This window comes from Lynx canadensis, chromosome A2 (assembly GCF_007474595.2).
Source record: "Lynx canadensis isolate LIC74 chromosome A2, mLynCan4.pri.v2, whole genome shotgun sequence".
Classification (NCBI taxonomy): domain Eukaryota; kingdom Metazoa; phylum Chordata; class Mammalia; order Carnivora; family Felidae; genus Lynx; species Lynx canadensis.
The window spans coordinates 155,821,133-155,838,821 of NC_044304.2; the positions used below are offsets into that span (position 1 = coordinate 155,821,133).

The 17,689-nt window shown below is 36.9% G+C and overlaps 1 protein-coding gene across 1 annotated transcript; it reads left to right on the forward strand.

The window, feature by feature from the left end:
• The first annotated feature begins 1,631 nt into the window (after positions 1-1,631).
• On the forward strand, positions 1,632-15,979 carry LOC115509285 (serine protease 58-like). Its single transcript, XM_032592506.1, has 5 exons — positions 1,632-1,695; positions 8,356-8,497; positions 14,195-14,442; positions 15,247-15,383; positions 15,765-15,979. Exons 1-5 carry the CDS (start codon positions 1,632-1,634, stop codon positions 15,912-15,914), a joined length of 741 nt encoding a protein of 246 aa, XP_032448397.1. The 3' UTR covers positions 15,915-15,979.
• The last annotated feature ends 1,710 nt before the right edge of the window (positions 15,980-17,689 follow it).

Sequence of the window (17,689 nt, forward strand, 5' to 3'; positions counted from 1 at the left end):
TCTGTGCATCCACCACCATTTTCAGGACACAGAACAGTCCATCAGCAGAGCCTCCTTCCTATTGCCCTTCTACCCACACACCATTTCATTCTCCCTCCTCCACACCGCCCCCCTTCCCTAACCCATGGCAACTACTAATGTGTTCTCCATTTCTGTAATTTTCTTGTTTCAAGAATATTATACAAATGGAATCATACAGTATGTTGTATTTTAGGATTGGCTCTTTTCATTTAGCATAATCCCCTAGAGATTTGTCCAAGATGTGTGTATATTAACTATTAATTCTTTTTATTATTATTATTCTGTGGAATGGATGTACTCTGGTTTGCTTAATCATTCATCCATTGAAGGACATCTAGGTTGTTTTCAGGTTTTAACTTTTAAGAATAAACCTGCTGCATTTTTGTTTGATAGTAAGTTTTTGTTTGTCTGGGATGTAAGTCCAAGAGTGCAGTTTCTGCCATATGGTAATTGCATGTTTAGTTTTACAGCATATTGTTTTTCAGGTTGGCTTCACCATTTTAGATTCTCACCAACAATGTATAAGTGACCTATTTTCTCTACCTCCATGCCAACATTTGGTGTTGTCACCAAATTGCACTATTTTTCATACTAGCTGTTCTGTTAGATACATAGTAATACCTCATTGAAATTTTAATGTTTGTTTTTCCTGTGACTGAGGATGTTGAATATCTCTTCATATGCCTGTTTACCTCATGGATATTTTCTTTAGTGAAGTGTTTTTTCTTGTCTTTTTCCTATTTTCTAATCAGACTGTTGAGTCTGAGAGTATGTATATAGATCAGATACAAGTCTTTTCTCAGCTAGGTGGTTTGCACATATATTTCCAAGTCTATAACTTGTCTTTAAACTGTCTTCAGAGGGTCTTTTATAAAGCAATTGTTTTTAATTTTGATGAATATACCCAGGGAAGTTGGTGTTAGGCTTTTCCTTAAGTCCCCAGGTTCCTTAGGCAGTCCCCTTACTTCTTTCCATTATTCAGAGTCTTTCTATCTTTGTTTGTTGTGTTTGTTGTGCAGGGGCTTTCAGTTGAGGAACTGAAGAGCTGGGGGGAATGGGGCTACTCCTTCTTGGATCAAATGGAAAGGTGAGCTCTAATGCTTTAGGGGCTGCTGGAAGAGGAGAGCCCAGTAAAGTACCTTATGAGGCAGGAGAAAATAAAAGTGTAATATACACCATCAGAGGAGCTGTTTCTAGGAGGAGGAGGTAGTTAATGTGTTCTATGTCTGTGGCAAGTTAAGAAAGTTAAAGCTGCAGACGCAGTGGAGGCAGATGTTGCATGAATACGGAGTTAAGATTTGCCCAGTTGAAGTATGACTCAAGGACATTAGGACAAGGGAGTTCTGAAGAGTAATAAGAATATCATTAAAATGATGAATAAAGGAATCTGACTCAGGTAGAGAGGGAAGGTAAAACAGGCAAGGACCGATTGGAATGGAAGGAAAGGAGGCAATGTATAAGTTTCTAGCACATTCTTAGAATCAGTGACTTTGTAAAGCTCAGTCAAGAGTGAGTTAGGGCACCAGGGGTTTGGTGGAAAGAAATCTGAGAAGTTTTAGAGTAAACGACCCATATTTAGTTGGGGGCTCAGCCAGGTATATTAGGAGAAAATGCGTTCCTCAGCTTTCCTTGGAAGTCCCTGTGGCTTGAAGGAGCTCTGTCTTGTTGCTGCAGGTAAGAAGGAGCTAGTGTAGTGCATACTTCTTAAAGGCCAACCAGAGAAGGTCTGGAGTCAGGGATAGGTTGTGGGAATTAAATAAGACTTAGATTTATACACTGGAATATCTTAGAGTGAAGGAACGTGAAGATTTTCTGTGTCAATGGTTCTCAACTTTTCTGAGCATGAGAACCCCTTTTAGTCTTAAAATTTATTTATTTATTTATTTGTTTATTTATTTATTTATTTATTTATTTATTTACTTACTTACTTACTTACTTATAGTGCAAGTGGGGGAGAGGAGCAGAAGGAAAGAGAGAGAAAGAGAGAAAGAATCCCAAGTAGGCAAGTAGGCTCCACTCTCAGCATGGAGCCTGACACAGGGCTTGATCACACAACCCTGGGATCATGACCTGAGTTGAAATCAAGAGTCAGATGCTCAACTGATTGAGCCACCCAGGCACCCCTATTTTGAATCTTTTAATGATAATTATTGATTGAATACTTATGTAATGAGAAGGTAGATAATCTTTGTTAAAGCAATGTGTATCGTATTATCAGAATACTGTTTAAATGGATTTCCTGTCAGTTTTATTTTTGAAATAGGTCTTATGTCCATCCATCCACTTAGATGCTCTTCTCCAACTCCCCCACTGCTACTTCAGTGCAAGGCACATCACTTTTTGCCAGGTCACTTCAGTAAGCGTGACTGTTTCTATAATCCATTTCTAATAAAAATCCAGTGATTTTTAAAAAAATAATTGGATCACATGACTTCTGTACATTCAAATTCTTTAATAGATTTTTTATTACACTTAGAATAAAATCCTCCTCTCAAGGCTCCTCTTAGGCCAATCTTTTCCTCTCCCACTAGGCTTCAATTTCTTTGGCTCTCTTCAGACTCCTGAGCATTTCCCAGTTCTTTCCCATCCTTGAGCATTTGCACACGCAGTTCTGGAAAAGCTCTTTCTTCTGCTCTTCCCATGGCTGGTTTTTCTCATCTTTGCTGTCTCAGATTACCCATCACTTACCCAGCAAGTACTTTTTTGCCCACCCAAACTAAATTAGATCCTTTGTTTACCCTCTCTTCTTATTCTTTCTCATGGAACATTCTATCTCATCCAACTTATAGCTATCTATTGATGTGTTTATTTGCTTATTGTCTCCCTCCCTCATTTCATGAAGACAAAGTCTACTTCTATTGAATACCCTTTTATATTAACATCAAATATGTTGCCTGGCACATAGTTGATATTCAGGAAATATTTTTTTAAATAAATGCATACATATATGAATTTGGGAAAAAAGTACACACACATATACATAACATTAGGTCTTAGTCTTCTGATGATGGTTGCTTCACTTATGGATTCAGAAAACCATTTCATTAATTTCAGAGCCTCCCAGTGGATCCCTGCATACAAGGTGAATTTTACTCCAGTCACTCATACATTTTGAGTTCCTACCATGTGCCAGACACTGTCCCAGATAGTGGGGGATATTGTACACATCATTGTTCCTTCACTACTTATCGTCTATAGGTGAAAACCCTAGGACCCAGAAACATAAATTGACAAAGCAAGAGAAACCCAAATTGGAACAAAGTGACAAAGACAAGAAAGGATCAGAGAAAATCTCCAGAAACAATAACAAAACAAGTAATAAAATGGCAGTAAATACATATCTATCAATAATTACTTTGAATGTAAGTGGACTAAATGCTCCAATCAAAAGACAGAGGTGTACGAATGTATTTAAAAACAGACCCAACTAGGTGTGCCTAGGTGGCTCAGTCGGTTAAGTGTCTGACTTTGGCTCAGGTCATGATATCATGGTTCATGAGTTCAAGCCCCACGATGGGCTGTGTGCTGACAGCTCAGAGCCTGGAGCCTGCTTCAGATTCTGTGTCTCCCTCTCTCTCTGCCCTCCCCAACTCGCACTCTGTCACTCTCTCTCTCAAAAACAAATAAACATTAAAAAAAAAACCAACTATATACTGCCTATAAGAAACTCATTTTATACCTGAAAACACCTGCAGATTGAAAGTGAGGGGGTGGAGAAACATTTATCATGTAAATGGAGGTCAAAAGAAAGCACGGAGTAGCAATATTTATATCAGACCAGCTAAACTTTAAAACAAAGACTGTTACAAGATAAAAGAAGGGTACTATATAATAGTAAAGGGGACAATCCAAAAAGATCTAATAATTATAAATATTTATGCCTCCAACATGAAAACACCCAAATATGTAAAAGTTAATAACAAGCATAAAGGAACTGATTGATAATAACACAATAATAGTAGGGGACTTTAACACCCCACTTACATCAATGGATAGAGCATCTAAACAGAAAATAGACAAGAAAATAGTGGCTTTGAATGACACTGGACCAGATGGATATAACATATATTCAGAATATTCCATCCTAAACCAGCAGAATACACATTCTTTTCAAGTGCACATGGAAAATTCTCCAGAATAGGTCTCAAGTTAGGTCATAAAACAGGCCTCAATAAATACTAAAAAGATTGAAATCATATGGTACACCTTTTTTTGACCACAACATTATGAACCTAGAATTCAACCACAAGAAAATTTGTGAAGACTACAAATGCATGGAAGTTAAACTACATGCTACTAAAACTGAACCAGGGAATCAAAGAAGAAATTTTAAAAATATATGGAAACACATAAAAATGAAAACACAACAGTCCAAAACATTGGGATACAGCAAAAGCAGTCCTAAGAGGGAAATATGTAGCAATACAGGTCTACGTCAAGAAGCAAAAGAAATCTCAAATAAACAACCTAACCTTACACCTAAAGGAGCTAGAAGAAGAACAACAAACAAAGCCTAAAGCCAGCAGAAGGAAGGAAATTACAAAGATTAGAGCAGAAATAAAGGATGTAGAAACTAAAAAACAAAACAAAAATAGAACAGATGAATGAAACCAGGAGTTGGTTCTTTGAAAAAATTAATAAAATTGATAATTAATAAAATCACAAATGAGAGAGGAGAAATAACAACCAGCATCACAGAAATACAAACAATTGTAAAAGCATATTATGAAAAACTATGCAAACAAATTGGATAACCTAGAAGAAATGGATAAATTCCTAGAAACATATAAACTACCAAAACTGAAATAGGAATCAACATTTAGAAATCTGTTGCATTTCTATATACCAGTAATGAGGCATCAGAAAGAGAAATTAAGGAATCAGTCCCATTTACAACTGCACCAAAACCCTTAAGATACCTAAGATAAACCAAACCAAAGAGATGAAAGACCTGTACTCTGAAAACTATGAAACACTGATGAAAGAAATTGAAGATGACACAAAGAAACAGACATTCCATGCTCATGGATTGGAAGAAAAATATTATTAAAATGTCTATACTACCCAAAGCAATCTACGCATTTATTGCAATCCTTATCAAGATATCAATAGCATTTCTCATAGAACTTGAACAAAGAATCCTAAAATCCCACAAAAGACCTGAACAGCCAAAGCAATCTTGAAGAAAAAACCATTCAAAATGGATTAAAGACCTAAATGTGAGACCTGAAGCCATAAAAATGGTCTTTGACATTGGCAATAGCAACTTTTTTCTAGATATGTCCCCTGAGGCAAGGGAAACAAAAGTAAACATAAACTATAGGGGCTTCATAAAATAAAAAGCATCTGCACAGTGAAGGAAATAATCAACAAAAGTAAAAGGCAGTCTACTGAATGGGAGAAAATATTTGCAAATGACATACCTGATAAAGGGTTAGTACCCAAAATATATAAAGAACTTATAAAACTTAGTACCCCCCCAAATGAATAATCCAATTAAAAAATGGGCAGAAGACATAAGTAGACATTTGTCAGAAGAAGACATACAGATGGCCAACAGATACATGAAGAGATGCTCAACATCACTCATCAGAGAAGTGCAACTCAAAACCACAATGAGATCACCTCACATGTGTCAGAATGGCTAAAATCAAAAACAAAATAAACAAGTGTTGGGTGAGGATGTGGGAAAAAAAGAACTCTCTTATACTGCTGGTGGGAATGCAAACTGGTACAGTCACTGTGGAAACCAGTATGGAGGTTCCTCAAAAAGTTAAAAACAGAACTACCCTGTGATCTAGCACATCTGCTAGTTGAGAGGAATACATGCACCCCAATGTTTATAGAAGCATTATCTACCATAGCCAAACCATGGAAGCAATCCAAGTATCCATTGACCGATAAATGGATAAAAAAGATGTGATATATATTCACAATGGAATATTACTCAGCCATAAAAAAGAATGAAATCTTGCCATATGCAATGATGTTGATAGAGCTAGAGAGTATTATGCCAAATGAAATAAGTTAGAGAAAGACAAATACCATGATTTCACTCATGTGTGGTATTTAAAAAACAAAGCAAACAAGCAAAGAGGAAAAAAGAGAGGCAAACCAAGAAACAGACTCTTAACTATAGAGAACAAACTGATGGTTACTGGAAGAGAGGTGGGCGGGGGGATGGATGAAATAGGTGATAAGGATTAAGGAGTGCACTTGTTGTGATGGGCGCTGAGTGTTGTATGGAAGTGTTAAATTACTATATTGTACACTCAGAACTGACAGCACTGTATATTAACTAACTGGAATTAAAATAAAAACTTAAAAAACAGTTTTCTATTTTCCTGCTGTTCCTAAACTGGAGAAAGCAGGATTTAATCTGCCTTTGTTGTACCCATCAACCAAATGGCACCAAGAACACAGCAATAATGAGAATAGTGAGGTTTTTTTTTTTCTTTATGCAGTGGGAAGAACACACTCCAGAGAACCTCAGAAGTGCCCCAGATGGGAGGGGCATCTTACAGGGTTTGAGCTTATGCTGGATAATTTTGAAGATGGATTTAGAGAAATGGGATCAGTTCAGAATTGGGTTTCTCAAAAGGTTTTTTTAAGGAAGTGGAGGATTAAAATAGAGCTGTCACTGATAATAGCAATAATGCAAAGAAAAGACGTATCAGTTAATAGCTGATGTTTAGTCATTTTGGGGATCATGAAAGGGCTTTGTCTTTGTCTCGTTTTGAACATTGTTTTGCACTTTCTCAACATTAAAATATACTTGAAGCTGAATTAGTAAGAAATAACATTTACTGAACACACATTATGCATGAAACATTCTTCCAAACAATTTACATATATTACCACATTTATTTCTCACAGAAACCCTAGGAAAGAAGTTGTTATGATCTCAGTGTACAAGTAAGGAAATTAACATAGGGATCTACATAATTTGTTCAAGTCCATACTACTAAGGATACAGCCCGAATTTGAATCAAGGCATCTGTTTCCAGAGGATAAGTAGTGTACTATACTTCAGTGTCTGTATAGAGTATCTCTCCCTATATTCTTTTGCCAGAATTAAAGTTTTATTTTTAATTACTTATTTTTTTTTCCCTGCAGGAGTTATGATGACTGGTCTCAGAGTGTCCCTGTAGTCAACCAGTAGGAAAAATCAGGGAGCTATAGGAAAGGCTGCATTGCTTGACTGTGGATACAGCCAAGAATCCTTAAGCCTTTGGAAGGTTAGAAATGAGCTAAGTCACTCTGGAAAGCAGCAAACTGGGTGAGGAGAGGCAGGGAGGTCCTGTAGAAGAGAAGTGCATAAATGGGATTTGGAATCACATGGACTGAAGTCTGAATCCTTGAACCAACCATCATTCACTGGTCGTATGACCTCGTGTGCTAATTTTATTTAAATAAAAAAATTGAATACAGTTGACACACAACATTACAGGTCTACAGCATAGTGATTCAGTGATTCCACGAGTTTATACATTATACTATGCTCACCATAATTATAGTTACCATCTGGCACCATACTAGCTTTTAGAATATCATGGACTGTATTCCCATGACTTATTCATTCTATAGAAACTTGCGCCCATTTTTTCCATCCCCTCATCCCCCTGCCCTCTGTTAACCATCAGTTTGTTCTCTGTATTTATAGGCCTATTTCTCTTTTTTGTGTGTTTATTTATCAGATTTTTTTAGATTCCACGTATGTGGTATTTGTCTTTCTCAGTCTGACATATTTCACTTTGCATAATACCCTCTAGGTCTATTCATATCATTGCAAATGGCACTGTCACATCCTTTTTTATGGCTGCCTAATATTCCATTATATTGTCTATCTTGAGAAAGAACAACAAAGCTGGAGACCTCACAATGCCAGGTTTCAAGTCGTACTACAAAGCTGTAGAGTAAAACAGTATGGTACTGTCACAAAAACACATAGATCACTGGAACAGAATAGAGAGCCCAGAAATAAACCCATGATTATATGGTCAGTTAATCTATGACAAAGAAGACTAGAATATTAAATGTGGAAAAGACACTCTCTTCAATAAATTCTTAATCTGTAAGATAATATAAAATTTATACACCCTATAGTTTTTTTTTCCTGTGAAAAATAAAAAAAATTAAAAAGTACATCAAGTACTTTAATACAGTGTTTTGTACAGTATGGTTCTCTAGTACCATAGAGTAGGGGCTAAGTGATTAATAAGTGGTAAATATTTATATTAACTGATACCAGCATTCTGAAATCTCTATAAGCACCTTGAGTTCTCTTTAGTCAGCCAGTTTATATCCCTTGATTCTCTTCTCTCTGTCTTCCAGGTGGTGTTTCATTTGTTAGTGAAGACACAGAAGGGTTAAATCACCTTCTCTACTTATTTCACCTGAATTCCAGTTATCGGTCCTGTGTGGGGACTCTGATTGCCCCTCAGTGGGTGTTGACGGCTGCACACTGCTTCTTACCGTAAGTGATGGGGATCCATCCACTCTGTTCCCAGGCTCCGAGGCTGGGCCTCCGCACTTCTTGTGGGAATTCTAAACACTTTGTGGTCAAGAGATTCTAGGACTATCATGGTAAAAGGGAGTTCAGCTACTCAGATACAACTTGACTAAGGAATGTTCCACATTCTTATGTTTGACATGTCCCAAAAGGAAAAGTAATACGGTGTAATATGATACCTTACGTATAGGTAAAAATAACTTTGCAGGCCACTCTTTTTTTTAAAAAATATTTATTTATTTATTTATTTATTTATTTATTGTTGAGAGAGAGAGATAAAGAGTGATCAGGGGAGGGGCAGAGAGAGAGGGAGACAGAATCCCAAGCAGGCTCTGCACTGTCAGCACAGAGCCCGTTGCGGGGCTCGAACTCCCCAACTGTGAGATCATGACCTGAGCAGAAATCAAGAGTCGATGCTCAACTGACTGAGCCACCCAGGCACCCTGACCTTGCAAATCGTTCTTAATGTTTTTAAGATTCATCCAAAATGTTAGGGATATGATTATATTTCATTTTTCATTACAGTATAATATTTAAATGTGACTATCACAATTTGTTCATTCTTTTCTTGGTAGACATTTGAGTTATTTCTAGGTTTCTGCTATTGTGAATGGTTACTGTAATCATAGTTGTACCATGTACCTTGGAAGGTATTCTCATGTGTATATCTGCAATACACACACACATATAGATGTATATATATACACATATACATACATACATATCGGTGTATCTGCAACAACATCTCCTGGATGTCATAGAGGATGCTAATGTTCACTTTACACATCCTCCAGCGATTTATAAGCATTTTCCAGCATTGAGTATTGTCCAACTTTTTTATTATTTTGCTGATTGTGTTAAATTTCTTGTTATGCTCATAATTTTATTATCTTTATTAGTAGCGATGATTGGCTTATTTTTTTCTCCTCCTCCTTGTCCTTCTCCATCCTCTTCCTTCTGCTATTAATATTTCTTCTGGGAAATATTCTTTCATGTTTTTTGAACATTTTGTGACTTTTCAAAAAAAATTGCTTTGTAGAACCTCTATAAATGCCCTAGATATAACTCTTTTGTCAATTACATATGTTGAAAATATCTTCTTTGTGGCTTGATCTTCTCTTTAATGGTGTATTTTGATTAATAAGAGCTCTTCATTTGACTATAATATGATTTAACATTTAAATTATCAATCTTTATTTGTGGTTGTTGGGTATTGTGACTGGTTGAAAATATTCTTTATGACATCAAGATCAGAAAGATATTTCTTTAAGGTTATTTCTAGAGATTCTAAAGACTTGATTTTATATTTAAGTATTTATATCATTTGGAACTGATTTTTGTGAATGCTGTGAAGTAGGGATCCAGTTTTGTTGTTTTTAACATAGTAAGCTAAATATCCACATTTCATTTATCTAATGGTCTCTTCTTTCTCCAACAACCTGCAACACCACTTCTGACATCTATCAAAATTCTTTATTTTTGCATGGGTCTGTTTGGGTCTCTCTGTCTCTGTACTGCGCCTGTGGGTTATTTATTATAGACCAATTCCACAGTGTCTTAAAAATTATGACTTTATTATAATTCGTGATGTCTGATAGGGTAGGCCAACCATGTTTTTATTTATCAGGAACACTTAGGTATTCTTTTAAATAACTTTTCAAGCTTTATGAAAAACTCTGTTGTGATTTATTTGGAATTGCTTTAGCTCTTTGTATCAGCTGGGGAGAATTGATATTTTTCTGATATTGATTATTCCCAGCCATGGATCTGGCATATCTCTCCACTTATTTAGCTTTCCCTTTAATGCGTTTCAAGAAATTTATTTTATCTGAATACATGTCTTGCACATATCTTATTAAATTTATTCTTAAAGTGCTTTATATTTTGCTATTATATTTTAATTGATGTACTTTCAGAAAATTATATTTTCTACTTGTTAGTGATGATGGAAATGTAATTGGTGTTCATAAATTGATCTAATGGCTTGTTGCTTTGTTATATTCTCCTACTGTTTCTAGTAATTTATATATATGTTCCTGTGGATTTTCTATTTGCCATCTTTGAAAAGGGACATTTTCATTATTATTTTAATTCTAAATAATTTTTAAAAATTTCCTCATGATTAAATCTTTCATTCATAAGTTTAGAATATGGAGGGGTAAATTTTGAGGGATAACTTTCCAAATTAAAAAAAATTCTTTGGGTTCTAGTTTAATTGTTTTTGTGGTCAGAGAGTGTGATCTATGTGATACTAATTCTTTGAAAAGAATTGGGACTTGCTTTTCAGACCAGTATCAAGTCAATTTTTGCAACCCCCCATGTTATGAAAGAATGTATACTCTCTAATTTTAGGGTAGAAGTCTCTCTATATATCAAACTTCAATTGTGTAGTTTAAGTCTTTGGTATCCTTACTATTTTTATTTTTATTTTTTTGCTTAATAAATCAATAATTGAGAGATTTAAGTTGAAATATTCTTCTGTATTAGTAGATTGAGCAAAATAGTCCTATAACTTTATTACTTTTTTAAAAAATGTTTTTTAGGGTATTTTATTAAATATATGTATATTTAGGTACATTTATAATGTAGGTACTTTGTGTACATTCCCAATAAATCAAGGCTATTACTGTATGTCATTACTTTCTCTCATATATATAATATTGTTTGTCTTAGAGCCTATTTATCAGATATTAACATGCCAATCCTGGTTGGTTGTTTGGTTGGTTAGTATTGTCCTGGTATGTCATTTTACATCTTTACTTTTCTGCCTTTCTGTATCTTTTTTATTTAAGCACATCTCTTAATTTACATATAGCAGGATTTCTAAAAATACAGTTTGTAATTTCTGTCTTTTAACTGATGAGTTTAGGCCATTTGTATTTATTTTGATTATTATTATACTCAGATTTTTTCTACCTATTTTGAATTTCTACTCTTTATATTTGTGTGAAAATGCTTTTGCCCTTTTACTTGATTAATATTTTAGATACCTTTTAATTCTTCTTTCATTTTTGTTGTCAAATATACACATGTCCTATTCTTTTAGTCATTGCTTTATAAATTTTAATATGGAAATTTAATGTAACAGAATTCAAAGTTAAACAATATCCGAATGCCTTCCTTATACCCCTTCTTCATTATGGTCCATCCATATCCCTCAGAGGCAACCACTATTCTCTTGTTTTTCCACCATAGTTTAGTTTTACATGTCATAGAGGTGCCTTAAACTGAAATGCACTCACTATAATTTGCCTGAATCATCTATTTATCATAAATTCTTTAAAATATAAACTTCTGCAATTACTTATAAATATATTTTATGATAAGTCACAAAATTTCTCAACAGAAGGAAAAAAGAGAAATAGAGGAAGGATAAAATATTAGAGGGCACTGGTTTTAGTTATTAAATCAACACTATAAACATGAATGACTTTCCTTTAGCAAGAAAGGAGAGTAATCTTAGAAACAGAAAAAGCCAATTTGACACACAAGACACACAAGAGAGTTGCTAAAACTGATTTAAACAAGTTTATTTATTTTGAGAGAGAGAGAGAGAGAGAGAGAGAGCACATGCAGGGAGGGGCAGAGAGAAAGAGAGGGAGAGAGAGAGAAACCCAAGCAGGCTCCACACTGTCAGCATGGAGCCTGATGTGGGGCTGGAACCCATGAACCGTGAGATCATGCACTGAGCCAAAATCAAGAATTGGATGCCTAACTGACTGAACCACCCAGGTTCAGTTGTAGAAGTTGTATAATTTAAGTTGTATAATTAAACCCAGTACTCATTAATTCCCAGTACTCATTAATTCCCAAGGTATGGAAATGGAGGGACAAGGGTCATTAAGTGATCTCTCATTTAGAAAGATAAAAGAGAAAGAATCTTATCATGAAGGCTTCTTTCCTTTTTGTTCTAATGTATCTGTCAAATGAACAACCTTGCTCTTGTCAAAAGTTCCTCTGAGGGGCGACTGTACTTTCTTATTGTCCTTGGGGAATTATGCCGACTGGAGAGCTATCACATGAATTTAAACACAAAGGGAGCATGTGTTTGGTGCAAAGAACCAAATAGACTAAGATGATCCAATGAGAACTATAACAGTCAGTTACGATACCCTGGCCAAAGACCAGTCATCCCCATCTAAGCACCTAGCAGAATCCTTCACTCCAAGCAGATGAAACTAAGTGTGGTAGTTCTCAGGAACACAACAAAACTAAGGAAAGTCCTTATAATGTATAATATCTTGTAAAAGCGAGCCAAAGCAAAATTTGTCTAAAGGATGCTGCTCTGATGAGATCTTTTAAACTTGTCAGTCCTTGGGATTGACTGAAGGATGAATTTATCAGGCCTATTTCTGTCCTCTCTCTTTAGACTTTATCTGATAACTGTCCATAAGGCGACAAAGACAGACTGAGAGACAAATGGTACTGTTGTTAGGAGACAATATAAACTTAGCATTTGGGAGCTCAACAACAACAAAAATTGATGCTCAGTACCAGTGTGGTACCTATCTCACTGTTGTTGCTAGAGAAATCCCTGAGTGACTGACTCAGGGGCCTCACAGGAGTGCCCTGTTCTGAATTTCAGGTTAAAAAAAAATTTTTTTAACATTTATTCATTTATGAGAGACAGAGAGCACAAGCAGGGGAGGGGCAAAGAAAGAGGGAGACACAGAATCCAAAGCAGCCTCCAGGCTCTGAGCTGTCAGCACAGAGCCCAACGCGGGGCTCGAGCTCACAAGCTGTGAGATCATGACCTGAGCCAAAGTCAGACGCTTAACTGTCTGAGCCACCCAGGTGCCCCTGAATTTAGGGTTTTGAGCCATGTTAGTGAGAGTGGATCTCAACTGGATCTCAGTGGAAAACCAGGATCTTTGACTACTGTTTTCCCAAAGATCTACCGGAAGACCCTGTTAATCCAGCAGTTTTGATAGACATGAGTAAAGCATAGTATATTCAGGTGATCCTCCATACCTTTAAAATATTTAACCTCTCGAAGCTGTTACTCATTTCCTCTTTACAATTTCACATTTCCTGTTTCCCCCAACCCCCAAAGAAGCCTCCCTAACAGAACCTACTACTTTCATAAAAGCCTTGACTATCCATTTGCATGCTTCTTTCCGCTGTTTCTAGGTCTTGAATTGGAGCTTCTCTCGAGAATTATGCTAAGAGTAGAGCCCAAGCCATTGCACTGCTTAACTCCTGGAGGCACCATCCCCATTATAGTCTATGTGAATGGTAACCCATTGACTTGTATAGTGCATCACCTGCATGACCCCATGTGGCACCTACATATAAAAGATCAAATGGACAGGGGCACTGGGTGGCTCAGTCATTTGAGCATCTGACTTTGGCTCAGGTTGTGATCTCATGGTTTGTGGGTTTGAGCCCTGTGTCAGCCTCTGTGCCGATAGCTCAGAGCCTGGAGTCTGTTTTGGATTCTGTGTCTCCTTCTCTCTCTGCCCCTCCCCTGCTCGCACCCTCTCTCTCTCAAAAATAAATAAACATTAAAAAAATTAAAAAAAAAAGATCAAATGGGCAAACATGAGAGGAAAAGATTAAATGGGTTACTATAGAAGGAAATTGTGTGTGTGGAGGGGAGGCGGTGATTAGCCTTGTGACCTGTGAGTGTCAATCCTTTTTTTTTTCTTTTTCATTTTCCAGAGATCTTTGGGTCATCTTTCATGATAGTTCCGCAAATCTTCGAGACTTTCATGGGGAGATTTTACCTTATGAGAAGATCATTGTTCACCCAAACTTCACTGCCACCTCTCCTAAAAATGACCTCATGCTGATAAAGTTGTCTGTACCTTTCACTTTCTTCTCCACCAATATGTTTCAGCTGCCTACTCTCAAGAATGCAGTTAAAGATTGCTTGATTCACACCTGGTTACAGACTAAAGACTTTATTGGTGAGTGACTATCAAAAAGAAGAGATAGTTCTTGGATATATTCACATCTTCAAGATCTCTGAGGAATTAGGGGAAGGAATTGGAACTTAGAGGCCTAGTGTCAGATTTCTAAGCCTGTGTGGAAAACTAGAAATGGCACGAGTGGTATTGGCTTTCTACAGGAGAAGAGATGATCTTTTGGGCCTTGAGAATCGATTCCTAGATCAAGATCCCATTGGCACACCCTGCAGGGACTGGAACTCAGGGATCTATGTTTGAGTATTGGTTCTACCATTCATTGTAGGTTTATGAACAAATTTTTTAACTTCTTTGGATCTTAATTTGCAAATTGGTAACAAATCCTACTTTCCCTTGACCTAACAGGAGTGATATTGTTATCAATTACAATGATAATGACTACCATTTGCTGATCGCTGATTACCTACCAAGCGCTAAGCATCCTATAGATATTATACAGTTATCATCACATATCATGTAGATAAGTTTTCTTGGGATTAATACCTTATAAAAGAGGAAACTAAGACTTTGGGAAATTAATTATCCAAGATCATGAACTTGGTGATGACAGAGCTTGGATTCCGATCTTGTTTGATGTGTGGAGTATCTTCTCACCAACCATCCCTTGATGCTGATCATCTTTCAGAGATGATAAACAGAGCAGGAGGATGTGTTTGAGCCATGGTGTATTCCATCAGTTCTTCTGCAGTCCATTCTTACTGAGAAGAAGGCTTGAAGGAGAAGGAGGTAGGATGCCTTATGAAAAGGCAAACGGGAATGAAAGTCTCCTTTATTTCTTGTGCTTAGGAAATTCACATAGTAAGCTGCAAAGTGTCACGGCTCAATTGAACTTTAATGTAAACTGCAAAAAAATACTGGGTGAAAAACTCCTTGAAGACATGTTCTGTATGGGACCCACGCTAGGAAGTCAGGATCACTGCCAGGTAAGTCTTCTTACCTCATTTGTGCATAAACTCAGTCTCTGTGTCTCTCCTCCTTCATCGAGGGTCCATCTGGATTTTTCAGTAGGCTAGGAGCTCAGAGAATAAGGGGGTAAAGAATGATCACTCTTCTCCACCCTGTGATAGAGACAAGAGAAATAGATTTTCGAGGAGTGGAAAGCTGTCTTCCAGATAGTTCTTTGAAATATCTGTCTAGGGATGAGTGGGAGGTGTAAGGGTAGTTAGTGCATTGGAAAGAAGCTTTCATACTAGATTCTTATATCCTGGACCCCTTTGCATGGCAAATATAGTGGGTTTCATTTTTGTTCAGGTATGAAATCTCAGGTGGTAAGGAAGTTCTCATTCCTGTACTCTATCTGGCAGGTGGTCACAGCTGCACCAGCCATATGTGGCGGTGAATTACAAGGGATTTTGTCTTGGGAAACCGGATGTATTCTAACAGGATACATTGTTGTCTTCACTGACCTACACAGCTACGTGCCATGGATCAAGAACATTATTTCTACAAAATAAGCTGATGTAGAGCTCCACTGATACCCTTACCTCCCAGCTGATCCACGGCAACCACATTATGTATCACAGTCCCAGTCTTTCCTAGGATCTAGGCTTGATTGGAGTTTCAAAAGAGATCATTGATGATTCCTGGGTGTTGGCATGACTCTAGTCTTTCTTTTTATTTTATTTTTTTTAACATTTATTCATTTTTGAGAGACAGAGAGAGCATGAGTGGGGGAATGGCACAGAGAGAGCGAGACACGATCTGAAGCAGGCTGCAAGCTCCTAGCTGTCAGCACAGAACCCAGCCTGGGGGTCCAACTCATGGAGCACGAGATCATGACCTGAGCTGAAGTCAGATGCTTAACTGACTGAGCCACCCAGGCACTCCTAGTATCTCTTTTTAAATGTTATTTATTTTTGAGAGAGAGCGCATGTGTGAGAGAGAGCAGGGGAGGGACAGAGAGAGAGAGGGAGACAGAGAATCCAAAGCAGGCTCTGTGCTGTCCAGCGCAAAGCCCTATGTGGGTCTCCAACCCACAAATTGTGAGATTATGACCTGAACTGAAGTCAGACACTCAACCGACTGAGCCACCCAGGCACCCTGACTCTAGTCTCTTTAATGTTCCTAACACTGAAAACATGAATGCTGGCCTCAAGAAGTAGAGTTCACCCAGGAAGCTTTTGGGATTCTACCAATTCAGATATTTCTGTTAAAATACTCCCTGCCATATCTTAAGAACACAAAAAACGAGTGGAAATGAGGGATAATAACTACCAAGAGTTTATTTGGGAGAAGTGTAAACCACATAGCTGAACAGTAATTTGCCAAAAGTTGGTCAGATGATTAGCATTTTTTCCAATGACCAAGTGTCTCCTGGGTATGTGTATTCGTGTGTGTGTGTGCACGTTTGTGTGTACAGGTGGTGCAGTTAGTTTCCATTAGTTACTTAAAAGATCTATAGAATTCAAGTTTGCCTGGGTTTACTGAGGCCACCCAAAGGTCTTTGTAATATTTGGAATAAGGATTTCTGTATTTTGAACTATAGCTGTAATGCATATTCATAAATGATAGATGAGGTTTTTTTCCAGGACATTTTCCTTCCAGTTTACTGCTTTTTATTTAAAATCACACATACTTTCTTAAAGGGGTACAAAGTGGTGGAATTCATGAGGATTTTGCCTTGGAGTTTTCATACATGCCCCTGAATACAACCTTCTATACGACGTGTGAATTCATGAGCACACACTTCCATCCACAAGCACACTCAAAAAACACTTGTCATTCCAAAAATGTGTTCTCTACATATTTTTCTTTAGTTCATGATAGATTAAACTGATTTTAAACTAAAGCCTATCTATTTTCATATAAAATATTGACTCTTCAAGAAATTTGTGCCTGAAATGTGAAATGCATTTTTGTTTTTCCCATGCTGTGAAATGTTGGGATTTCCTAAAATTCAAATTGCCACCCAGTTGATTAAATCACATACTTTTCCAAAGATTCAGAAAACTAAAACAGTTTTCTTTTTAAGACTCTTATGGGGATCAGAGATAATGTGGGAAACGTTTTGTATGCAGAGGAATAGTATAGGGATTGGCAGCGGTTAGTAGTTTTGACAGTTTCCACCTGTTTCACCCTTTTGCCTATTTAATTCCTACTACTCCAAGTTGCTAACAATGCTTTTCGCCTTTATCATATGCCAGGCTGTCTATTGTCATCAGCCGGCTGAACTAGTTGCAACTGAACTTTTTACTGAGATGATCTTCCTAACAACCTACCCTGATTCCTG

Bases quoted from the DNA above. Each gene is read 5' to 3' on its own strand.
- LOC115509285 (XM_032592506.1), top strand. From the start codon at position 1,632: ATGCGTTCCTCAGCTTTCCTTGGAAGTCCCTGTGGCTTGAAGGAGCTC. The intron at 14,443-15,246 runs GTGAGTGACTAT...TCTTGTGCTTAG, and splicing joins ACAGACTAAAGACTTTATTG to GAAATTCACATAGTAAGCTG. The intron at 15,384-15,764 runs GTAAGTCTTCTT...TCTATCTGGCAG, and splicing joins GAAGTCAGGATCACTGCCAG to GTGGTCACAGCTGCACCAGC.